Genomic DNA, 24,729 nt, shown 5'->3' with positions numbered 1-24,729 from the left:
TGCAGCTGAAAGGTGCAACTAGCAGGCCTGGCCTCTGTTGAGTAATGTGTTGAAATGAGAGGCTAACCAGCTAGGGTTTGTGAAACTTTCCCCCGCCTGACCCAAAATTAACGAAAAACAGTTGGTGTCCACCACTTCCTTGATGTGTGTTATGAGGATAAATCCGTTTGTCTGATGGGACTGGGTTATGTCTACCGGTATTGCGATAGAGCTCTAGCTGTTCAGTCTTGCATAAGTGTTCGCTAGCCATGCTAGCTTATGGTACCTTTCAAACTAGTTCAGGTTCGCTAACGGTGCTGAAGAGTTGGTAGACGTAGGCTAATGTCAGGGATGACTGACATTGCCTTATGTGTGCTCCAACAATAGCGGACATGTTATCTTCATTTTGCCGTCGTCTTTGTATTCAACGATTGCCTTGTAATATTCCCATAAGTAATGCCTCCCATTGTTAGCTTACTGCAACAGAATTTGCGCTTTAGCGACTTTGCTAGTTTAGCATAGTTGGGTTTGTGTATATCGCTCTTGAACCTCCACTACCATGAACGCATTTTCGGACACAGAACAGCGCTCGCGCTCCATATAATTATCACTTTTCCATGAAGTGTTAGTCATCAATTTCTGTTTGTTGGTACGTAGTTGGTGCTGCAAGTATCCATCAGGCTTCCAGTCAGTTGTGAAAAGTCCGTGTTTCATAGTGCCGTTTAGGGTCTGCTGCCAACAGTGCAGAACCGTTCCAATGTGCCGTTTTGTTCACTGATAAATATTTGGACTTAAATTGCACCTGCCACCACTGACATGTACCTTGCACTCAGTGGTAAGCGTATTTAATAGTCATGAGGCTAAAGTATTCCAGTTTCAGCAGTTTTGGTCTCACTCATTTATGGAGGCACAATATGTCGTTTGGCGACAATGTCATTAATTAATTAAGGACACTCGGGAGAAATGACTGTTGCGCTCAGCTCTGTATCAGGGGGTCGAGTTGACCCTCTCCTTCCTTCCTTCCTTCCTTCCTCTTCTCCCTCACTGCAGCTTTTTGTCGTCCCAGGCCCTCACCATGACGGACCCGGCCGTGAAGAGGGTTGTGAGCGACATCATCAAATCGCCAGAGGACAAGCGGGTCTACAGAGGCCTGGACTTCACCAATGGCCTCAAAGCCGTTCTCATCAGCGACCCCACCACAGACAAGTCCTCTGCCGCACTCGACGTGCACATAGGTGGGTAACAGTACTACGGGTGGTGCAACGACCTTCACCTGCCTCCACCATAGTTGTGGATTCAATTAAAAATAGGGCTGTGTTCAGCTGAGGATGCACTACCCTTAGTCTGTTAACATGGCCCAGGCCCAAGCCCTAATCCTAACCCTAACCCCCTAGGTGTGCTAATGTTGTGTCTTGTAATGGCTGGCTTGGTGGCTCAGCTCGATGGTTTAGCCACCTTTGTGTATCGACACAACACCTGCCTAAACAGCCTCCCGGGATCCTTGGCAAGTGGCTACTGAGCAGGTCATGAGGTCCTGTTGGGTGCCGCATGCTTCTCCTGTCGTCACGATAAGGCCTGGGATATGCTTATGTAACTGAGGTGATCCTGCAACACTCTGGGCTCGAACCCGCGACCTACCAGTCAGCTCCAGTTTGGGCATGGGAGGCACAGCATGATCTAGCTGAGCTAAAGGTCCAGACCGATGGCTCAGCACTGCCAATACTGTGCGAGGCTTTGGGAAGTTTACTAATGTGCTATGCTGAGCTCTGCCAGTTGGCATCCGTTACACTGTGTGTGTGTGTGTGTGTGTGTGTGCGTGTGCGTGTGCGTGTGCGTGTGCGTGTGCGTGTGCGCGTGCGCGTGCGTGCGTGCGTGTGTGTGTGTCAGGGCTTGACACTAGCACCTGCCAACTAGCCAAATGCTGGTAAAATCTGTCTGTGGCTAGTAGGACACTTGTTCTCACTAGCCACTTTGGCAGGTAGCTTACTCTTGGATATGAAACATCACAATATGCTATATTATGTTGCACCTTGTTCCATCAATTGTTTGTATTTAAGTTCAAAGGTAAAAAGTATCTCCACTTTTGTGTTGTATTTACATATAGAAATGGTCATCCTTTTGGATTAGCACGGTAAGGGAAGGAACTGAGGACAAAACGCTGGCTAGTAGAATGCCTGAGTGGCTAGTGACTTGGGAAAACCACTAGCCACTGTGGCCAGTGAGCAGTAATGTTAGTGTCCAGCCCTGGTGTGTGTGTGTGTGTGTGTGTGTGTGTGTGTGCAAGTGCAAACGTGCTGCCATACATGCACACGGCACATTATTGACACAATCACGAGGGGCGATCTTCCGAACTCCCACTGTGGCCATCTGCCCCCCAGATGATTCCTCAAGTATCATGCATAGTGCTCTGGTGGCTCCTCAGCAGGTATGAGGCACCTCGCTTGTATGTCAATTCAGTCACAAGACGAGCGTGTCCCGGGCCTAATGGGAGATTCTCTTTAAAACGAGGCCTCCTGTCTCAATGTCGCCCCAAGACCCTTGGTCCCTTGGCGAGTGGTTACTGAGGGTCAGGTGTTCGTTCCTGGAAAAAAACAAAACACTCACATCAGCGTGTGTGTGTTGTTATGCAAGATCCTTAACTGTACTGTGCCAGAAGTGTCCCCACATCGGTTATTTAGCAGGCAGTGTTCCTACTTCCTCCCTATGTCATCAGCACTTTACACTCCTTCTGGGGAAATGTTTACAGCTCACTGTTTTTCTTTACACTGCTGCTGCACACAACAATATACACTTGCACTCATGAGCGTACATCTGTCTGGTTGGTTTCACAAACTCCTCTCAGTTGCAGCTGAATTATTTAGGTAGTGTTTGAGGGGTAATGCATTTGTGTGTCTTTTTACCCCCCTTGGAGATGGAAACATGGAATTTCTCTATTCAGTCCGATAGAAGTGCTTTTTGTTCAACTGCCTGCAATGTCAAAACAAAGTGTACCAAAGTACACTGAAATAGTGCTGTATCTATCCATCTTGTGCTAGTGTGGGTGTGGCAGTGGAGAGCTATGGAAGTACGACCTAGTTTGTCATTGCTTGTCTCGGAGCCGAGCAGAGCCTCTTAAAGGAACTCTGGCGTTGTTCCCACTGTATAACAATGGTAGCTTATGGTGTCTATGGTAGCAACCTTGCATGACATCATAAAGCTTGTTGCTCCTGTTATCCTCCACCAAGGACCAAGCTTCCCCCAGGATTTAATAGTTGAGGTGAACACACCTTGCAAGCCTAAGTCGACTGAAAAGATTAGAATTGCTGGGGATTTCCTGTATTCCTATTTCATGTAAAACTGTACAAAACGGCCTTGCTAATGATGGTAGTCACAACAGATGCAACTAACCCCCATGGCCCACCCACCTTGATTAATAAACACTGAAGTACTTCCTTTTTTTCTCCTCGTTAAAAACAGACTAAATTAAAGGGGCAGACTGTAATGAGAGTTTCAGTGTTGGGTCAAAATTGAGTTGACTTGAAGTGGATTCGCTTTGTTCAATGATTTCATGGGGAACTGAGTTGACTTCTTGAATGTCTGCACTCTTCAAGTACCTTTCATAGTTCTCACTGTAGTGGAGTGGTAGCAGTATATGATATTGCAGCAATCTTGCATGGCATCATAAAGTGTGTGGCCTGGTGAAGTTTGCCCCGATGGTCTTGTGTTTGTGCCTGGCCAGTCAAACTCATAAATTCATATCAGCTGCTCCATATAGCAGAAGCAGGTCACTGTAGATCAGCGGGAGATGAACGCAAATGCCGCCCTTTCTTTAAGCAGTCCTTGTTTTAATTGGGTTTGGTCAAACAATTACTTTTGGAATGAATTCTGTAACTTGGAGTGCATTAAAAGTTTTTCGTCCTGTTCTTTTGTCAGCTTGGCAGACACAGGACAAAATTACTGAATCAGACATTCATTTTCGTTTTGTACACACAGGAGACAAAAATTTTTTTTGAAATGCAGGAGATGTGCTCACAGCCCACACAATACCATCAACATGTTCACTGTTGGTGGCATGGTGACTCAGACATGACAAAGGGATGGACCTCCAGAGTAATATATATGGCGTGGGGTGGGGGGTGACCTGTTAGTTCTCCTGTTGGATCCTTGACAGACCTCGTCCTCTCCAACATCTTTGACTGAGTCAATCATGCCTTCACCACACACTGCATCCACTAGGTGTTAACCCGAAATGTGTTCACACCCAATCCATCTACTTCACCCACAATGTTCCAGCTCCCCACAGATTCCCCGTTGGTCCCCTTCAAAGTATCTGGCTCGACCCATTTTTAGGTTATACCTTCAATGCATGCACTGTCGCATATCTTCACTCACCATGGATTGACCTCCAAGCCATTCAGTTAGTCATCATAATCACCCACAGTGTTCCTGCGGTTTTCTATATGACCTCCTCAAACACATCTGGTCTGGCCCTCTTCTGTTCGCCCATCTGCTCTTATGTGTTCCTGTGTTTACCTCATGCATCTGTTTGAGCATGTCACTTCCAATCACTCTGGTTAAGCATGTCTTCACTTTCCCATGTTCCTCATCCCACAGATTCCCTGTCAGACCCCTCCAACATCTCTGGCCTTGCCCACTTAGTATGTCCACCCATCCACTCTTAATGTGTTCCTGTGTTCACCTCCAGTCCAGTAATGTTGCCACCTCCTCTCCAGCTTGCCTCTCTGACCCTTTCAACCTATCTGCCCTGACCTATTTAGGCTCACCCTCAATGCATCTGTTTGAAAACAGACCAAAGACAATTTTCCGTTTCATGTGTAACACAGACGGTACCATAGTTAAATCTAATCCTCTTCCATCTTCCTCATCCCACAGGTTCCCTGTCGGACCCCTGTAATATCTCTGGCTTGGCCCACTTCTGTGAGCACATGCTGTTCCTGGGCACCAAGAAGTACCCCAAGGAGAATGAGTACAGCCAGTTCCTGAGCGAGCACGCCGGCAGCTCCAACGCCTTCACCAGCGGAGAGCACACCAACTACTACTTCGACGTTTCCCACGAACACCTGGAGGGAGCGCTGGACAGGTGAGGAGGAATGGGAATGGGAGAGGGGAAGATTAACATGAGTATGGCTAGTGAGAGAGGTCTGCAATAGCTGGCGTACCTACACATCACAACATGGCATACTTTTTAGATGCATCCTAGCATCTGTATAAGAGGGTATGTATGCATTCTTTAAGTCGGACAAAACATGATCTTTGCTGCCATTTTTCGTGTTGCTCTCTTTATATTTGTGCTTTTCTTCTACTACCAGATTGTGATATCCCTACATAGAAGCGATGGATAAATTGAGCATCGCGTTTCTGCCATTACTCCTGAATAAGTAACAAGTGGACGCATCTTTGTCCGCCTGCCGGACTTGTTTGTGCCATTATCTGCTACGTTGGTTCCCGCGTGTGTGCGTGTGTGCGTGTGCGTGTGCGTGTGCGTGTGTGTGTGTGTGTGTGTGTGTGTGTGTGTGGTGTGTGTGGTGTGTGTGGTGTGTGTGGTGTGTGTGGTGTGTGTGGTGTGTGTGGTGTGTGTGCGTGTGCGTGTGCGTGTGCGTGTGCGCGTGTGCGTGTGCGCGTGCGTGTGTGTGTGCGCGTGCGTGCGCGCGCGTGTGTGTGTGTGCGAGTGTGTGTGTGCGCGCGCGCGCACCTGAGGTTGGGTGGGTGTTGGTGGATGGACAAGTGAAGAAAATTAGAGAAGGTATGGATGGTGGGAGAGCCTCTCCATTCCAGATCTACATCTTATCAAGTGACTGGAACTGAACGACAAACTGAAAGCCTGTGGCAGCAGTTTCTTCCTACAGAAACTTTTTTGTGTGGGTCATCATATGACACTGCTTTGACTCCCCAGTGAAGCGAGTTGCAGTATACATTGCAGTAAAGGTTTACTTCAGTGTTTGGGTTTCCACATGTAATCCAATGCTGCTCGACCCACGCAGTCTAGGACCCAGTGAGTAATTCAGTGATGATGTCTTGACATTTCACTGAATCATGCTAGACAGTAGGTGTGTAGAACCACCCCTCTCGTGTGTGTCTGTGTGACCAACCTAACAACTCTTCTATGAATAGTCACAGCTTTATAAACACTTTATAAATAATGAACTAATTATAAACAAAATGTTTACAAATGTTTAGGGCAAAACCTACTGTGTTAGCACAGCAGACGCAGAGTAGTCGCATCGGTCCTAGAAGTTTCTCCTCCAAAGACCAGAAGGCATGAAACCACAAAACTCACACAATAGAAGTTGATTCCCACTCCACTGTGCAGTTGTGGTCTGGTTATTACTCATTTACAGTCGTTTGTAAATGCTTTATTAACATGTAGTAGTAATTAACATTTAACAAAGTGTTTATAAAGCTGTGAATAGGTAGTTATTCTAAAGTGTTACCTTGTCACTTTTATCGGTTTGGTTGTCAATTGCCCATAGCTTGCCTGAGTAACCTTGGAACGGCTACAGGCATGCTTGAGCCTGCAATTTAAAATTGATCATACAGAAACAGACATAATGTGTAAAACCCATTACCACAGTGAGAACAAGGACCTCAACTGCCATCTGATCTGAAACTCTTGTTCCACTGAGTCACGGAAAAGGCACCCGTCATGCAGCCGGCTAGCTTTTACCTGCCTGGTCTGGTCTGGTGTGGTGTGTGGTGTGCCATTGGATCTGTGTCACACAGTACAGGTGTGAGACCTTTTGAACAAACTCCGAGTAGTAAGCCCTAATGTCCTACCTAGACCATCTGGAAAGCCATGCAGGCTCTTGACACCCTAACACTGAAGAGGAGTCATGTTGCTTGTTTATTATGGGCATTGGAGATGTGCAGCAGGGAGGGATGGGGTGGGATGCAGACAGGCAGGGAGGGTTGGGGGGTTAACCCTGTCACCGAGTCATCTGCCTGGCCTGCACTGCTCTCAGGTGTCAGCCTGGTGTGGTGGGTGACCCTGGGGAGGGGGTCACGTGACACACACACACACACACACACACACACACACACACACACACACACACACACACACACACACAAGCTTATGAAGAGCCAATGCAACCATAGAATTAAGTGCAAACACACGTGTGTGTGTGTGTGTGTGTGTGCACGTGTGCGCGTGCACATTGGATCCTCACAGCTTGTGAGGTGATTTCTTGACCATTTTGTCAAAGGTGAAGATGCAAAGCCATATTTACTGAGAGGTTGGGGATGCGTGGGACGGCAAATGTAGTATATTACCCAAGCAACAAGATCCAAGATGAGATCTTAACATGCTGACGTGTCACTCCTCTATCTCTCAACTGACCAATAGGAAGTGAATGACTATGTGGTTTGTGGTTTTTGATGAGGATATGAGCACAACTAGTGCGGATTTCCACACTCATTGAACCAGGGCCGTCCCAAGGGGGGTGCGAGGCCCTGGGCGAACTTAAGATGCGAGGCCCTTTTCAGGATAGCGTATTTTTCACATAGACCTGGCTTACTTTCGTAGCCAGGGCGTATTGTAATAATAATAGGCCTAATAATAGGCTAATAATAATAATAATAATAATAATAATAATAATAATAATAATAATAATAATAATAATAGATGCAGATTATAGACGCAGCATTACTAATATTATAAGGTCTGTTTTTAATTACTGTAGGCTATGTAGCCTATCCACTCATTTTATGACTGTAAAACAATAGTTGCGCAGCGTTGCAGTGCGGTATCCTTGTGAAAAGGGGCAGAGAATGCGTGCACATCATTGGACTAAACAGACGAGAAATGAAAGGATAAAGGTCCGACACGTCGTCGCACTATTAAACCTGTCAAGATGAAACGGCATGGACATCGATGATAACATGAAATGCAACGGTGAGTCCACGTGGAGCAGTGATGATATTCAAAAGATGTGTCGGGAAACTTATCACGAGGGCGTGCAGAGCTGTTCTCTGGAGAAATTATGATGTGATGGGGGTGCAGGCCTACATTGCGCAACCTACAATGTTGGAGTTAAAAAATGTCTGATCAGTTAAAACACTGAAAACAAATTGGTCCGCTCTTGAGTACGGCAAATTCCACTGTGGTCTCATAACTACACCTTTTTCATTCGGGGGTAAGGCACTAGCCTATAGCATATTGAGGCAATGCAGCCAGCCATCGGTTTGTGGGCTATATTTTCTCCGAGGCGCACACTTCTTGCGCATCAACTGATTCCCCAATTGAATCGCACGCCGCTCTCGCGCATAGAAAAGATATCGCAGAAATGTGCAGCCAGCCATCGGTTTGAGGTGGGCTATATTTTCTCTGAGGCGCACACTTCTTGCGCATCAACTGATTCCCAAATTGAATCGCACGCCGCTCTTGCGCATAGAAAAGATATCGCAGAAATGCCTGTCGAGTGACAACATCAACATCCTCATGCTGAAGAATGAAGTGGGCGTTTAATTTGCCTTATAACCAAAATAGATGATTTCTCTCGGTCAGTCGCCCTACTGTCGAATGCTGCCACGGACTTCTGCTTTGTGTTCAACATTTAAGCGAGAAAGTATGCTGTTGCAAAAAAAAAAACTACAGGTGTCGGAGGAGCGTGGAGGAGCGTGAGTGCTGCATTGCGATGAATGACATGGTTTATTTTACAAACATGAATCTCATTGTCTACAAAGGACCGCATTAAATAATTAAATAATCAAAACTGCAATCGCATTGTCCAAGGCGCGAGGCCCGTCACAGCGCGAGGCCCAGGGCGAGCGCCCAGCTCGCCACCCCCTAGGGACGGCCCTGCATTGAACGGCATCCTGTAGTGCTCAGCTTAGTGACCCATGATGCGATCTTGTCTATTAGCCTACCAATAGACAAGATCGCATCATGGGCTGATGTTGTAGGGGGTGCTTACATGAAGGCCTCTACATTATGTACATGCAGGGCTCTAAATTGACACCCACCAGCCAGCCAAAGGCTGGTGAAATGTCAGCTTGACTGGTAGAAAAGAAAACTTGCTAGTCTCTTTGACCCATGAATGAGTGTCTGTTGGGCTAGTTATTAACATCTACTAGCCATTTTGGCTGGTGATGAAAGTTAATTTGGAGCCCTGTGTACACAGTACCGTCCTTCACAGTGTAGCTGCCTGTCTCCACTGTTCACTTATTGTTGGGGCAGGCTGGTCGGGGTCGTTTGCCTTGATGCCTAATGATGCATAATGTAGTGGTTAGTTGCTGACCAGCTGTTGGTAATAAGAGTAAGGTGTTCTTCAAAGGAAAATGTACCCCCTCCTCCCTGAACACCTTACCAAAATAGAAAAAGTAACATGAAGGGTATACTGTATTGAAATGCTACAAGAGGAAGAATGAAATTGATGGTGAATGGATGTCTGTGTGACCGGCTGCATCCTGCAAAAATGTTTCACAATGTGAAATGAGGTCAGTCAGCTGTCATCTTGAATATTGCCCTCACTGATAGTAAAATAAAGTTGATTAACTAGAAAAAGCTGCTGTCGGTGAGCGAACCACTATTTTTGTTTTGTTTTTTTGTCTGAACTATGCAAACAAGTAGGACATGCTTCTGTTGAAAAACGTGTTTGATGAAAGTGTTTTTTTTGTTTTCTTTGTTTGGTTAAGCTTATGCATTAGCCTGAGCCACTTTGTGGTGCAAATGACCTTTCCAATTCATCTCTGTTCTTTTTTTGCATGGCAGTTGAGTATGCAAATAACTTTGCATACTGTTGTTGTCGAGCTCGCAACGTCTGGAATTGTGGAGTTGTAGTTTTGACTTTTAGTTTTGACCTATTGTCAAGTGATTGTTTGGAGTAGAAACTGTCATTTGCTTTTTTCTGGGTTAAGGTTGCATTTTTTTTGTAATCGATGACTAAGCTAGCTTGGCACATCCTTTTGTATAGTAATGTGGAAATGTCTCTGTGTGAATGATCAAGTGAGAGAGAGTGAGAGTTTGTCACATTTATGAAGATGGAGAGATCTTAATTGTTGGAAGACGGATCAGTGGCTTACTTTTGTTGAGTGATGCCCAGGGAAGACAACAGGGGGACAATGGGGTCAGTTGTCCCGGGCACAGGGAGAGGGGTGGTGGGGGGTTGGGGGCAAAATTGTGTCCTCATTACATTGTAGATATTGGATCAGGGGCCCTATCAAATTATTTTGCCCTGGGCCAAGCAAAAGCTGTCGGCGGCCCTTGTGATACCTATAGTATTCAACAAGAGCGCGCACATGCATACTCCATATTGAGATTAGTTCCCCATTAATTCAACTCTGTCTGTCTCTCTGTCTGTGCAGGTTTGCCCAGTTCTTCCTGTGCCCGCTGTTTGATGAGAGCTGCAAGGACCGTGAAGTGAACGCGGTGGACTCCGAGCACGAGAAGAACCTGATGAACGACGCCTGGAGGCTCTTCCAACTGGAGAAGGCCACCGGCAATGCCAACCACCCCTTCAGCAAGTTCGGCACAGGTAAAGTTTGTGGACCACATTTAGTACCTCCTAATGCCACCCTCTCCTTCAGCAAGATTGGAACTGGTAAAGGGCAACATGGGGCTTATATAGTCTATAACCTGTTTCACCTGGCGAGGTACCCCAAACACTCCCTCTGCAAGTTTGAAACGGTTGAAGAGTAATGGGTGGTTTTGTGTAGTGAATTGAGTGAGAGGGTCACTGGGAACGCCACCCACTCCCTCTTTAACTTCGGTACATATATGCCAAAATAACACATGGTGCGTTAACCCAACCATCCTTTCAGCAAGTTTGGCACTGGTATTACACCGGTATTAAGAGTATTACAGTCATCTAACATGTTTCACCTGGAATTACCACAACCACACCCTCAGCAAGTTTGAAAGAGTTGAAGTACTATTGTATGTTGTTCACATATCCCAAGCATTAATGTTATGGGACATGATGTGTGTGTTTAGTTGTGTGCCAGTTGGTAAGAATCCCTACCAACAGCCCTATGTCAATACATTGAATTAAATCTATGAACCTGTTTCTCAAGTTGAGTGACCTCAATCTCTCATTCAAGTTTGAAATGGACAATTGTTGGCAAGGTGTTACCCATGTAAAATGATGTGAGATAAATCTCCACATGTTGCTGAGGGCAGTTGCATGTTTGCCCTGAAGCAAACCTTCAGTTACCTTTTTAGATCACCAACCTTGTTTCTCCCTTCCTCTGTCCTCAATCAGCCAGTCTGATGATGACCTCCATGCCAGTGTTTTATCCGAGAATTAGTCAGCAAGATCAATTTGAACTGAACTCCCAGTAGCCACGTGGTGGCAGTATTGAGTCATGTTAATTTTGTTCGCATTCTTGTCTGGGGGTTCAGTGTGAATAATATGCACACAGGTGTACAGTGCTTTTTTTTGCTGCAGTAAATTATTCAGCCTTGGCTGAATAATGGTGTAGATGGGTCATGAGCCCAATTCAATACTAGTAGTCACTGTGGCCCTGACAACCCACCCACCCCCACCCCCTCTGCAGAGTAGTGCAGACGACTCATGCAGAAACTAGGCTAACTGCGGAGAGTTTCGTGCAGACTCTGTGTGAGTCCCCCCAGACAATGCACTCAAGCAAAAGGGGCCAAGAAAGTGAAGTTCCTAGGTTCAGGGAATTGGGGTTTGAACTTCTACCCTTTCCAGTTCACATGTTGTGTTTGCCTGAAGGACTCTGCTTTCAAATGAACAGAATATGAAGGTGAGAAGAAGAGAAAGCCAGTGCTTTTGGCGGACGAGACGGTTCAGGTTGAGGTGTGTAACACTGTCTTTATTTATTTCATTTTCAGGGAACAAGCTGACCCTGGAGACGAGACCGTCTAAAGATGGAATCGATGTCCGCCAGGAGTTGCTGAAATTCCACTCCACATTCTACTCATCAAACCTCATGGGTCTGTGTGTGCTGGGCAGAGGTGAGATGTGTGTGTGTGTGTGTGTGTGTGTGTGTGTGTGTGTGTGTGTGTGTGTGCGCGCGCGCTGCCTACAGCTTTTTGGCCGGCCAGGGACAAAATAATCTGAAAGGTCCCCCATATATACTCACAATGTAATGGGGTACCGATTATGGGTCCCGCTTTTCCCTGGGCCTGGTACAACTGATCACTCCGTCCCCCTGTGTGTATGTGTGTGCTAGTGAAAGATGAAGACCTACAAACTAGGTGACCAATTTGCCAGCACTTAAGGGGTGCGTTCCAATATGCAACCTTGCTTCCTCCACTTGTGCTTGTGGCCTTGTACCAGGAAGGAATATGTCATGATATCACTGACAACAGCATTATATTGCAATATCTTGCAAAAGCTCAATTGTCTTTTTCTCATTTGCAATTGGGATGGTGAATGAAAAACAGTCCCCCAAAAGTTTTTGTGGCTAGGCTGACAGCTGGGAAAATGTATTTTCTCCACGGAGGAGGGGCCAGGAGGTGGGGCGAGGCCATAAGCACAAGTGGAGGAAGCAAGGTTGCATATTGGAACGCATACATGGAAATTATTTCTGCATCCTCATCAAACATTGTTCCATACCATGTTCTTGATGAACTGCGATGATGGTAGTTTTCCTTTTGTGGTGACTGACCCCTAGTGGCAGGTGTTAAAAACTGAAATGGCTTCTCTATTTCTCAGCTCGAACTAGATTTTTGGTCCAAAAAAAGGGTCATGAGAATTTCCAAATTAGCTTGTGTGCCCTATTACGGAATTGTATTCCAGCCTAAATTGGGGGGGGGTGTTCAAATATTGATGTACTGCCTATATTTGCCCGTGCTCATGGGATCATTGGGAATTATATGTATAATTGGAGAAAGTGAGTGTCGGATGATGGTTTGTGTTCAGAGCTCTATTAACCAGGGTTGTGACACTTGGCATTGACACATAAACATGAAGTACAATGTATATTTATGAACTTGCATGATGACTCGAATAGCAGGTTCCTAGAATTTTACACCAGTTAAGAGAAACACCAATTCCTAGGGAGGTTGCTGAAATCGCTTAGGAGAGAGTGTGTATTTACTGTATTGATTTATACTCGTACCCCAAAAATCAATGGGGTTTGAGGGATACTTCTTTAAGCATTGGTAACAGTAACACAGCAGTCATGTAATGATTTACAAAGATGTAGTAGCTGAGAGTCGAAGAACAATAGTATTTATTTTCTAGCGTTGTTAATCTCATTTTGTCCTCTATGTTGACATTTTGGAAATTTTGTGTTACAAGCAAATTTAATCTGGATTAGTTTAAGCGCTCTCACAATGTTGATCTTGTGGGTGGAAAAAAAGAAGCAGAAGATGAGATCTCTGCAGTTTTCTTAGACATGCTGTCTTGTGATTGATGACTCTTTAGAATCTCTGGATGAGCTGACCTCTATGGTGGTGAAGCTGTTTGGGGAGGTGGAGAACAAGTCTGTTCCTATTCCAGAGTTCCCAGAGCACCCCTTCCAGGAAGAGCACCTGAGGGTGAGCACGTTGGACACACACACACACGCACACACACACACACACACACACACACACACACACACACACACACACACACACACACACACACGTACTGCTTACAAAAGGTGTTTTTTTTCTGTTTCTTTTCCATCTAATTTTGTTGTAGCTCATTATTTAGTCATTATATAGGTCTTAGTCACTGTTTTCCTTGTAGTGCCTACGGCTCATTTTGACGATAACTGAAATAACGGTAATAACGGAGTATTTCCTATCTGTATTGGCCGTGATATGGCCATGGCAGCTGAACTGACAATAAATGTAACCATCAATCAGTCTGAAATAACCGTTCCTTATTTTTCATTTCTGTATGTCTCTTTCCAGCAATTTTATAAAGTTGTCCCCATTAAGGACATTAGGAATCTGTACGTGACGTTCCCCATCCCCGACCTTCAGAAGTACTACAAGTCCAACCCAGGCCACTACCTTGGCCACCTGATTGGGCACGAGGGGCCTGGCAGTCTGCTGTCCGAACTCAAGGCCAAAGGTTAGTATCCACTTCTAATCACCACCTGAATCATCTCTCGGCTGCCAGAACCAGTTTTTTTTTTGACCAAGCAGACTTGCATGCATAAGCAGAGGCAGACAACCTTGGTTCAGGAAGTAAAACCCCTGCCACACATTAGCTCCTGCTAATACAACGTTCATGCTGCTAATTTGAGGTAATTTCCATATCCCTTTCAGGGCTTTTTCTGAACGGGGAAATAGGGGCGCTCCACCCTCATACCTCTGTGGGTGCGCCCTCATACTTATTTTTTTTTTAAATATATAAATTACTTTTTTGACCGCCCCTAGTAAATTGCCCCCTTCACCCCTCGCAACCTGCCATGATGCTCCCTCATGCCAAAAATTCCTAGAAAAAGCCCTGCCTTTAGTCAGGTTTATTAGCTAATTGGTGAAATTGTCTGTGTTGGGAGCACAAACAAAAGTACTATCTGGGAGGCCTTTTACTTTCTCAATCCAGTTTGTCTGTCCCTGTATTTAAGGAATGACTGGCAGATGTTGGTTGCGTACACACAGCCAACATATATTATTATTAAGTAGTAGCATGCACTTCTCCTGAAGCCCAGTTAAAAATGGCAGAGATGGTCATTTTGCACTTTTGGATTTTAACACGGTTAAATGTGTAGCTTCAAAATGCAAATGAGGAAGACATGGGAACAAGAAGCCATACATTTAGCAATAAATACAGTAGACCATGGAAGCAGCATGATGGTCATAGTGCTGTGTGCTATGCATGGCTGCATGATCTTCAGACTGTGTCAGATTTCCAGGCTTGACACAAGTTTAATAGCAAGAAAATATACAAGAAGTTGCTCGGTTTTTCTTATTTCAAAAAGTGCTGAGATGTATTTCTTCTGTCAGGCCTGGGGCTATCTACTCGAGAGGGAAATGCTGTGATTGTGCCATTGGCTCCATGCATTAGTTGGGTAATTGGTCATTATGTCCAATAACGTGTTCTGCTGAGCTAGGTGATGGTTTCTCGTCGGCTATACCGTCCCTCCACATGTATTGGTCTGGATGGATTAGTTGTTGCTACGTATACCTCAGGTTAACATTATACTTTCCCACGTACTTGTAAGTCAATACCCTATCGACCCATAATTGTTTCGGCGGAATGCTTTTTTTGCGGAGTATGCAGTTCAACTATTGATGAGCTAAGCTTTCTTGAGGAGCTGCTTCAGGCACCCTTGTGCCTGTGTGGGTTTTACTGGAACTGGCTGGGATTGAGTTCTCTGCACTGGTGCTAATGTGCTTGGTCTGATGGGGTTGGACTACACGCGCATGGGCGCAGACGGAGCAAACAATTTCATCTTATTGGCGTCATGGCTACTTGATTAAAAAATCTGGATGTTCAGGATGTATAACGACGGGCATAAGCCTCAAAATAGTCTGAACGTTCCTGTCCTAGTCATGTATTCCAGTGACAACAGAGTTAAGCAACTGGACATGATCATCTTCTAGACTTATCAAAATAAAATATCAACTCGTGATTTTGTTTTTGGTACGCCTCTGCTGGCAGGGTGCTCTGCTCTGCAGGTGTACTCGGCTGGCAGGCGTTGGAAATGACCCGTACGTCTCTAATCAGGGAAAAACTCTGCACTGCACTGACTTTTCACTTTTACTTAATTCGTGTTTCGTTCTTAGACTTTTATCAGGTCAATTTCTTTTGACATTCACCTCAACACAAGGCTTTTAAGGCTTCCTAACATCAACATGAAATTGACGAAGCTCCTCGGTTTAGGATTCGAAGTCCAGCTCCTTCCAACCTGACTGTCTTCTCCAGTGATGCTAATGACTTCTCTTTGCTCCTACAGGATGGGTGAACACGCTAGTTGGCGGCCAGAAAGAGGGCGCCAAAGGATTCATGTTCTTCATCATAAATGTCGACCTCACAGAAGAAGGACTTTGTAAGTACTCTGTTCACTTCACCTTTCAATCACAATCAGAATCAACTCAGACGTTTTTATTTGCCAGTCAGGTACACTTGCGTTTAAGTACAAGGAATTTGACTCTGAAAGATATTTGCTCCACAGCCCAAGCATATAAAGTGCGGTTGTATAATATGCTGCACAAGTATCATAAAACGCAATTTACAGTAAATACAAATGGTGGGCAACAAAAATCAAAGAGAAAAATCCTTGGTTCAGGCACTTCAGTTGATTTAAAAAAATCTTTTTTTAGTGGGCTAGTACATTAAAAATCACCAAAGCGTATCGGCCCCACGGCCCTCATCAGCAGTTAAACATTACACCCTCCAAGAGCACCAGCTGTTTTGTTTGAGGAATACTAGAAGCGCTCTACCTACTCTTCTAGGGGTGTAACAGCCTCCATGATGCAATTCGATATCGTTGTGTTTTTTTTTTTAAAGGCAGCAATTCGATTACTTTCCATACTTAAGAATGCCCTTCAATTTGATTTTGTCCAATTACTTTTCCACTTCTATTATGTTATGGAGCTAGGGCATTGTGCAGAGGCCAGCGTTTTGATTATTTTCGATGCTTAAGAATGCCCCACGATACGATTTGATTCGATTTGATCAGCGGTCATAGGATCGATGCATCGATACATATCGATTATTTACTAATACTATTCTGATACAATGGTGGCGATTTGGATTGGTTATGGTTACTGTTGCTCTGATTGTGTGCTCATTTGCGTTTCTTTTCCTCCTGTTTGTGTGTGTGTGTGTTTACAGTGCATGTGGATGACATCATCTTCCACATGTTCCAGTATGTCCAGAAGCTGCGTACAGAGGGCCCACAGGAGTGGGTGTTTCAGGAATGTAAGGTGAGCACAGCGGCCGTCAGCTAGTCTTGGCCTCATCTGTTGGACACGGCTGCAACCTCCCACTTTCTGCCGTCTGAGGCTCTTGGAATATTTTCCTCTTTCTCCTTTTCTCCTGCTCATGCCTTCTTTTCCTTCTCTGTTCTTTCTATATTTTATACCTGCTTTTTTTGTTTCACTCCTTCTCTCACACTCACTGGATTTTACTAAATGTGTCTCTCCGTCTCTCTCTGTGTCTGTCTGTGTCTGTCTTGTCTGTCTGTCTGTCTGTCTCTCTCTCTCTCCCTCTCTGCAGGATCTCAACAATGTTGCCTTTCGCTTCAAGGACAAGGAGCGTCCTCGGGGCTACACGTCTAAAGTAGCCGGCCTGTTGCACGTAAGCTCGCTCTCCTTTCTCCCTCATCAGTCTCCACGGGGATGGAAGGGAAAGGTTGTCATCATGGTAACCAGCCAGTGCCACTGCTGATGTCATTCGGTCTCTGTAATTGAAGCTTTGTGGGAGACTTTGTGGGTGGGTGGCTGGGTTGTGGGGTTGGTGGGAGGGTTTAGTAATAGGTCGTGCTCCCTCTGGGTATAAGACATTCATCATGTACCACCTGAGGCTCTCCGTAGGCTGGGCCCATTGACACTGGAGGACTGCAAATGCAATCTCCACTGTGTGATTCTTCCCTGAAGAGTGTCTTTCACATTGGAGATGGATGGTCTTTGTAAAATAGACCCAGACATGCAGAGAAATTGCCACAATGAAAGGTCATGTCAAGTTAGACATCCTATACTCAATAAAGCAATGTGAGATGCAATTAAAATGCATTGCACTAATGTATAAATTGTACTCTTACAAGAGCTGCTCTTAACAGATGAGATGGAATTCGCTAAACACTCACCTCACCTTTTTTTGATTATCACCTCTGGCTTCTTGAAGAAAAGTTGATGCCTATTTCACTTCAACAAAGCATACTGCTTCAACTTGGCATTTGCAATTGTATTGCACTATCTCATGATTTTAAAGGGACAGTTTGGTCAATTTCAACATGCAGTTGTAATGCTCACACTACCCTGGACTTGTCAGTGCCTGAGATTTTTTGTTCTTCTTCTTCAGCCGTTTCCGAGATCCTGGTCATTGTAATGGGGGCAGCTCTTTGTTTACATTTCAAAAAAACATTTTTATTTATTCCCAAAAACATCCAAAAGGTTATAAAACATCAGCAGACAACTAGCAAACAGCAGTACCTTTTGGGAAAATATTTGGAGTTGGCCTATGTTCCATTTTTTAAAAATGTAAACAAACGCTGCCCCCATTAGAATTGCTCATATCTCGGAAAGGGCTGAGCCGAAAAATGTGGCATCACCAGGTACTGACAAGTCAAGGGTAGCGTGAGCAATACAACAGCATGTTGAAATTGACCAAACTGTCCCTTTAAGTCTATAGTCACTCAGGTCCTAGTATGGGGCAGCCATGGCAACAGTGCTTGTGTAGCTCTGTGTGTATGTGTAACAGTGACCCTACTGGCCCAAGGCTTAAGCCATCTTGTCAATGCTTGCTTGGACTGTTAAAGAAAAGGATTGGACTGGGTTCGTACGCAGCTTGTACTGATTGGGTGGTGTAGTGTGTGACTGGTGCAATGATTGGTTGGTGGTGTGTGTGATCTCTAATGCTGATTGGATGACTCCCCTGTCTGTCTGCAGTACTACCCGCTGGAGGAGATTCTGGCAGCGGAGTATCTGCTGGAGGACTTCCGGCCAGACCTGATCGAGATGGTGCTGGACAAACTGCGACCAGAGAATGTCAGGTGGGTACCGAAGCACGAGTTGAGGTCATTTCTTGGCAGGTGTCTTCAGCTTTGACATGTGCTGTATGCATAGCTCCTACAATGGCTAAAATAACCTTATGTGAAACACACAAATCGATGTGAAGAGACTATTAAGGTAGACACTGTTCATAAGGAAGACCGGACTTTGTCCTACTTTGTTACATTGGTGACAAGTGGTGTGGTTCATCTTGGTTAAAATCACATTTTTGTAGCTTGGTAGCACCATCTTGGACAGCACTAACTTAGCCAGCGGTGACTGACTCCTTCTTGCACATCTCCTAGCTACGGTTTAGATCTGCCAGTCCAGTGTCATAGCTGGATTTTGGCAACAGTCCATGTCATGTCCTTCACACAGGTCATTGGTTTGGCAACCAAAGGCGTGTTACTGTTTGCTGTTTGAGAAAAAAATGTTTTCCCAGCTCTTGGTGGTCAGTGGTAACCCTCCTTTTTCAGTTTTGACGGGAAAGGTTGTCTTCAGAAAAGCAAAATGCCCCTTTTAATTCTTGGCCAGGTTGCTTTGTGTTTTTCCTGTGCCTTGAAATTGGTTTAAGTTGTGCAACGGAACCTGAGGTACAGGCCAATTTGTATTCAAGACAGTCGACCATCTTTTCCTTTTTTCTGAAGCTTACCTTTTTATTTACCTCTGCTTTTCAGGAATGCTAGCGGGGTAGCTAGGGAGAGCAGATTCAATTTCCTTCGCAGCATCAAAGAGAAGGTGTATTTGTTGTTCTTTTTACATGGTTTGGGGGATGTGTTTTGTTTTCTTCATCTTGTCTTGTTCTTGACCCATCTTGTCTTCCATCTTATCACAATATGGGGAGACTTCTGTTGGCATCCAGCCATCAGTGGCATTATGCTGAAATCATGTCTGAACCCACTCTTCCAAAAAAAAAAGGCATATGTAAACAGTATTTCCCTGCACATTTGTAGCTGTTTATGTCCTTGTTTGGAAGTTGATTTGGTTAAAAGCATCTCCTAATGTGATGTGATATCAGAGTCTAGCAGAAAACACCCATGCTCAGCATGTCCTAAATTCTGGAAATGGTTTTACCAAGGAGCCGTAGAGGGTGGCACTCGCCTGAATGCAGTCTCTTTTTTTCTTGCTTTTTTGGGAAGATGTGTGGTCTGGTAATGCTGAGACACATGGTACATTGAAGAGCAATCAGATTTTATATAAAAATATCTCAGCATTTTCACCATACCCATTCATTCTGGAGATTAAAATATGTGGAACATTTATGATCGTCATGGTTGGTTGGCCGATATGGTCACTGTAGATGTAAAGATGCTGAAGCTTCTTATTGCCATTTTAATTTTAGCATCCTCAATATTTGATCCAAATCTGCTAAATTGGCATACTTTATTTGCTATGGTTAGCTGTGTTTAACAGGTTTGGATTTGATTCAGCAGATTTAATAGATCTAAAATCACACTGAGAAAACCAGTAATTGAATTAAGTTTTGTTTGCCTTTCTGTCAAGGTTGAGTGAATGTACTTTAATGCAATGGTTTTTGAAAAAGTGTGGTGCTGTGTTTTATAAGCTGTAGAAGTACATCGGCTAAACACTTTCTTTAAGTTGTTTCTCAGTAATCTTGTCTGAATCTCTTTGGTCAAGGGCTTGCTCTCTACTGTGCAATAAGACTGCGGTAACCAAGACGACCATCTCAGATTAGGTGTCCAACCTCTTCTCTAGTAATGCATGGCCATAGCTTTGTAGCGCTCTGAACTGTCTCGTTAAACTGTCTCACTTTACCCTGGACGAGCCACCAAAACCATTTTGGAAACAAGTTCACATATGTGCTTTTAGCATTGTATGATCCTTGCTAAATCATGGTCATTTGCATTTTGTTGCATCTCCAACCTGTGTGGTCTGGGCATGACTGGGCAGAGTGTGAGCGCCGGGTATACAGTACCTCTTTATTTAGACACGCCAAGAGGGCATACCATCTATCACAGCACGGTTGTGTGTGTGTGTGTGTGTGTGTGTGCGTGCGCCCTCACTGCGCCACAATCTCAGACACAAAGGCAGGCAGCTCAGCTCTTCCCTCTAATCCGCTCCCCCCTAGCGGCGCGGCACTCAAATCCAAACTGCGGTGGGAGTGGAGGGGGTAGACACTGGGGATGCGGTGGGAGTGGACGCTGGGGTGCAGAGATGGCTTTAGCAGCCGCCACGCTGAAATTGGATCAGCTTTATTGCTTTGGCCTGGCCCGCATACAGTTGCTATAAAAATATCACGGCAACATTTCCTTCGCTCGGGCACAGCAGGAAGGTCTTTTGTCGTCCTTCAGTGCTGAATCACTCCCTTTTTTTCCTTCCTTTTCTCTCTGTTGCTAAACATTTAGCTTTTTTGTAGTTGCATAACCGAAGTTAATGGTGTCAAAGATTACTTATTGTCATATAACAATCAAGACATGAAAGCACCGTGTTTGTGTTCCTACAGTGAATACTGATGATGAGGAGTCGATGATGATTCGAGACGTTACAAAATGGCTGCATGTCTTAAAGGGGTATGCCACTATTTTGGGGCTTAATACAGTTAAAATCGTTGGCCAGGGTTTATAAAGGTGGTAAAGTGTCTTATTTTTCATGTAAGTCGTTGTCTTGCTTTAAGACAAGTTGAAAGAGGGAATATGTCGCTAAGCTAGTGAAAGTCAATGGATCCGTGTAGCATGCTACAAGGCTACACGGATCCATTGACTTTCACTATCTTAGCGACATATTCCCTCTTTTAACTTGTCTTAAAGCAAGACAACGCTTAACATGAAAAATAAGACACTTTACCACCTTAATAAACCCCAGCCAACGATTTTAACTGTATTAAGCCCCAAAATAGTGGCATACCCCTTTAATGGGCAGTCATGGGTGAGCGGTTAGGGCTTCAGACTTGCATCCCAGAGGTTGCCGGTTCGACTCCCGACCCGCCAGGTTGGTGGGGGGAGTAATCAACCAGTGCTCTCCCCCATCCTCCTCCATGACTGAGGTACCCTGAGCATGGTACCATCCCACCGCACTGCTCCCCATGGGGCGCCACTGAGGGCTGCCCCCTTGCACGGGTGAGGCATAAATGCAATTTCGTTGTGTGCAGTGTGCAGTGTTCACTTGTGTGCTGTGGAGTGCTGTGTCACAATGACAAATGGGAGTTGGAGTTTCCCAATGGGCTTTCACTTTTTCTTTCACTTTCATCGAGCCATGATCTAGGTTTGAAGTGGAGAACATGTCTCATTTTATGCATGGAGTGCTGTTTACACTGACCAAGTATCCACTTTAATTATCATGGTTTATGCCAAAGATTCTTGTGTGTTTATTAAACCACTGTCGTCAGTGACTACTGCATCTATGGCCTTGGTCTTAGTGTCTCTCCACCTTCCTCTCTCTTGGACCTTAGGCATACGTTGACTTGTCTTCTCTATTGCATTTGTTTATTTCCTCACCAAACTTCTTCTTGGCTATAATTTCCCCCTGTGATACGGGTTCCCCGTGTCCATTGGCAAATGTCCTCGCCTCGCTATTCCGGGCAGTAGTCCCTAGAGCTGCGCATCGATCATGGGAGTGGCTGAGGTGGAGTGGAGAGGCGAGGGGGAGACTGGAGGGGTGAGGTGGGCTGGGCTGGACTGACTGGCTGGGTATTAGGAAGGCAAGGTGCATCTGCCTCTAAACATAGCCTATCGATCGGCCCAGTGCAGCATGGCACGACACCCCACAAACCTCAGAGGCCATCATCATAACACGTGGGGTCCCTGGAATGGGAAAGCGCATCAGATGCACCTAGGGGCACTGCAATTACGTGTGTCTGTGCACATGTTATTGTCAGCTTGGAGAGCTGGGCAGAGTCACTTACCATGTCTTTCTTTCTGCCTTTTCCCCCTGCAGAGTTGCGGTGGTGTCAAAGTCGTTTGAAGGGCAGACGGATAAGAAGGAGGAGTGGTATGGCACTCAGTACAAGCAGGAGAGCATCTCTGAAGATGTTATTAAGGTAAGAGAGGGATTTGCAGCTCATGTTAATATCTTTTTTTGGTCCAGGACCACCTTATTTTATTATAACTGCTGTGGAATCTGCTCCAAACCTTCCATACGGTTGCAAAAGGTGAATATTCGCTACCGGGCAAATGGCTTGACTGTGACTGCCAAATCACAGTGCAGCTATATTACGTCAGTCTCCTTTATCAGGGCTCTGAATTAACACCAGCCAACAGGCCAAATGCTGGTGAAATTTCAGTTTGTCTGGTAGGAAAGACCAACTTACTAGCCACTTCGGCTGGTGATGAATAAAGGGAAGCTTCAGCGAAGCTCACTCAAAGCCAGCCATCCTTCAAAGAAAATCAGGTTTTCCTGAGTGGGTCAATTGCAGGGTGTTTGTGCCGTGCATCGCCTCCAAAGTCAAGGTGACCTTTTTGAGGTGTTGCATGAGCTGTGAAAAGAAGAATTGGGGTTGTGATGAAGCTGCTTTAATGACTTGGAGCGCTAGGGAACAACCTCTCCCCAGGCCTAAGTAAGTGCGTGTGTGTGTGACATGCAAGAGAAGAGTGCAATGTGATCTAACGCGCACATAACCATAGCTCTGTCTTTGTCTGTCTCTGCCCCCGTCTTATTTGCTTACAGAAATGGCAGAATGCCGACCTCAACGGCAAGTTCAAGCTCCCCATGAAGAACGAGTTTATTCCCACCAACTTTGAGATCTACACGCTGGAGAAGGATGCACCCCCCACCCCCACGTTAATAAAGGTGCGCTGCCGCCACCTCATCTTATAAATCCCCTGCTCTGACTCATCTCATGTGTACAGTTGTATAAAAGCTAAAGCCATTGATATTCTTTCAAGTGGATCTCAGTTTGCTAATCAAGTGAAACTGTTATGTCAAGAAGTTGGTTTTGGGCTGAAGTTGAATTCTAAATCTCTGTTGTGTTGGCTGTCCTCTTTTGAAATACTTTTGAAGAATTAAAGGACCACTTCAGTCAATTTCAATATGCTGTTGTATTGCTCACGCTACCCTTGACTTGTCAGTATCTGGTGATGTCATATTTTTCGGCTCAGCCCTCTCCGAGATATGAGCTTTTTTTGAAATGTAAACAAACATATGCCCCCATTGCAATGACCAGGATCTCGGAAAAGGCTGAAGAAGAGTAAAAAAGAACCCTCAGGTACTGACAAGTCTAGGGTAGTGTTACCCTAGCCTAAAGTAGTGTTACCCTACCTAAAGTTGTCTTTTAAGTTGGATAGCAGAGTGAAGGGGATTTTGATCAGAAGAACCTACACATGGTGTGGCGGTCACTTCACTTGTGTTCACCTGAAAAAATCCTCTACTTCTTTTCTTCTCTCCTCTCTTTCCCTCCTTCTTCTCTTCTCCTCCCCCTGTTCCAGGACACTGCTATGAGTAAAGTCTGGTTCAAGCAGGACGACAAGTTCTTCCTGCCCAAAGCCTGTCTGAACTTTGAGTTCTTCAGGTAGGTCAGCAAGGGAGGGTGAGGGTTGTGTGGGATGGGGCATTGTGCTATTCTCATCTCTCTATAGACCCGACCCCCTTCTCCGTCTTTTCAGAGCTTAAAAAATGTAGCATTAGAAGCCAAGTCCTTGTCTTGTGTCTTTTTTTTGTTTGTTTGCTTAAAGCTCAAACTTATTGAAGACTCAAAACGTACTTTTCCACAATAGCCACCACTAACTGTGCCACAGTACTTTTCCTCTGCTGAGAACAAAATGTTTGTCATTTCTTGTCTGCTTGGATGCCACCTTGTTTGCTAAATGGCTTAATGTGAGGAATGAACGCTTCTTGATTTTTGTTCTCCCCCGCTTTTGTTTTGCCATTGCTTTTCTGCTTAACCGAGCGTACTGCTCAGTTGTTTTGCCTAATCTTTCATTATGCGATCCTCACGTCTGCCGCTTGTCTGTCTTATTTGGTCTTTTATGATTAGCACACGATTGAGTTTGTCCTCAACTCCCAAAACATTCTCATTCTCGCCATTGTGTGCATTGATGAAGCAAACGCATAATCAAAGCAGAATTATGTTTGAAGCTGTGGAATGCCTTGTTCTGAGTGACTTTTTTGTGTTTGTTTTATAGCAAAATCCCTTTTGTATTTCTGTCCCTTCTCACTAATCAAACTGTCTCTTGTCGTCTCTACTAACACGGTGTTGCAAATCACCACTGCAAACACCTCTGTTGCCTTTTTGA

The 24,729-nt window shown here is 45.0% G+C and overlaps 1 protein-coding gene across 3 annotated transcripts in view; it reads left to right on the top strand.

The window, feature by feature from the left end:
- Positions 1-24,729, top strand: part of ide (insulin-degrading enzyme) — a 44,396-nt gene that overhangs the window by 190 nt on the left and 19,477 nt on the right. For 2 of the 3 annotated variants that reach the window (XM_063191554.1, XM_063191553.1), the window contains exons 2-14: positions 1,030-1,214; positions 4,852-5,059; positions 10,282-10,451; positions 11,774-11,896; positions 13,314-13,426; positions 13,790-13,952; positions 15,784-15,876; positions 16,665-16,756; positions 17,049-17,129; positions 18,440-18,543; positions 22,436-22,538; positions 23,165-23,287; positions 23,923-24,005. In XM_063191554.1, the coding sequence (XP_063047624.1) occupies positions 1,030-1,214; positions 4,852-5,059; positions 10,282-10,451; positions 11,774-11,896; positions 13,314-13,426; positions 13,790-13,952; positions 15,784-15,876; positions 16,665-16,756; positions 17,049-17,129; positions 18,440-18,543; positions 22,436-22,538; positions 23,165-23,287; positions 23,923-24,005 (1,641 nt within the window). The remainder of the gene's footprint in view (positions 1-1,029; positions 1,215-4,851; positions 5,060-10,281; positions 10,452-11,773; positions 11,897-13,313; positions 13,427-13,789; positions 13,953-15,783; positions 15,877-16,664; positions 16,757-17,048; positions 17,130-18,439; positions 18,544-22,435; positions 22,539-23,164; positions 23,288-23,922; positions 24,006-24,729) is intronic. The other variant, XM_063191556.1, reaches the window with a different exon arrangement.

The sequence above is a fragment of the Engraulis encrasicolus genome, chromosome 24 (assembly GCF_034702125.1).
Source record: "Engraulis encrasicolus isolate BLACKSEA-1 chromosome 24, IST_EnEncr_1.0, whole genome shotgun sequence".
Taxonomy (NCBI): domain Eukaryota; kingdom Metazoa; phylum Chordata; class Actinopteri; order Clupeiformes; family Engraulidae; genus Engraulis; species Engraulis encrasicolus.
Note: the sequence above shows the minus strand (reverse complement) of the source record. Positions and strands in the feature narration are given on the sequence as shown.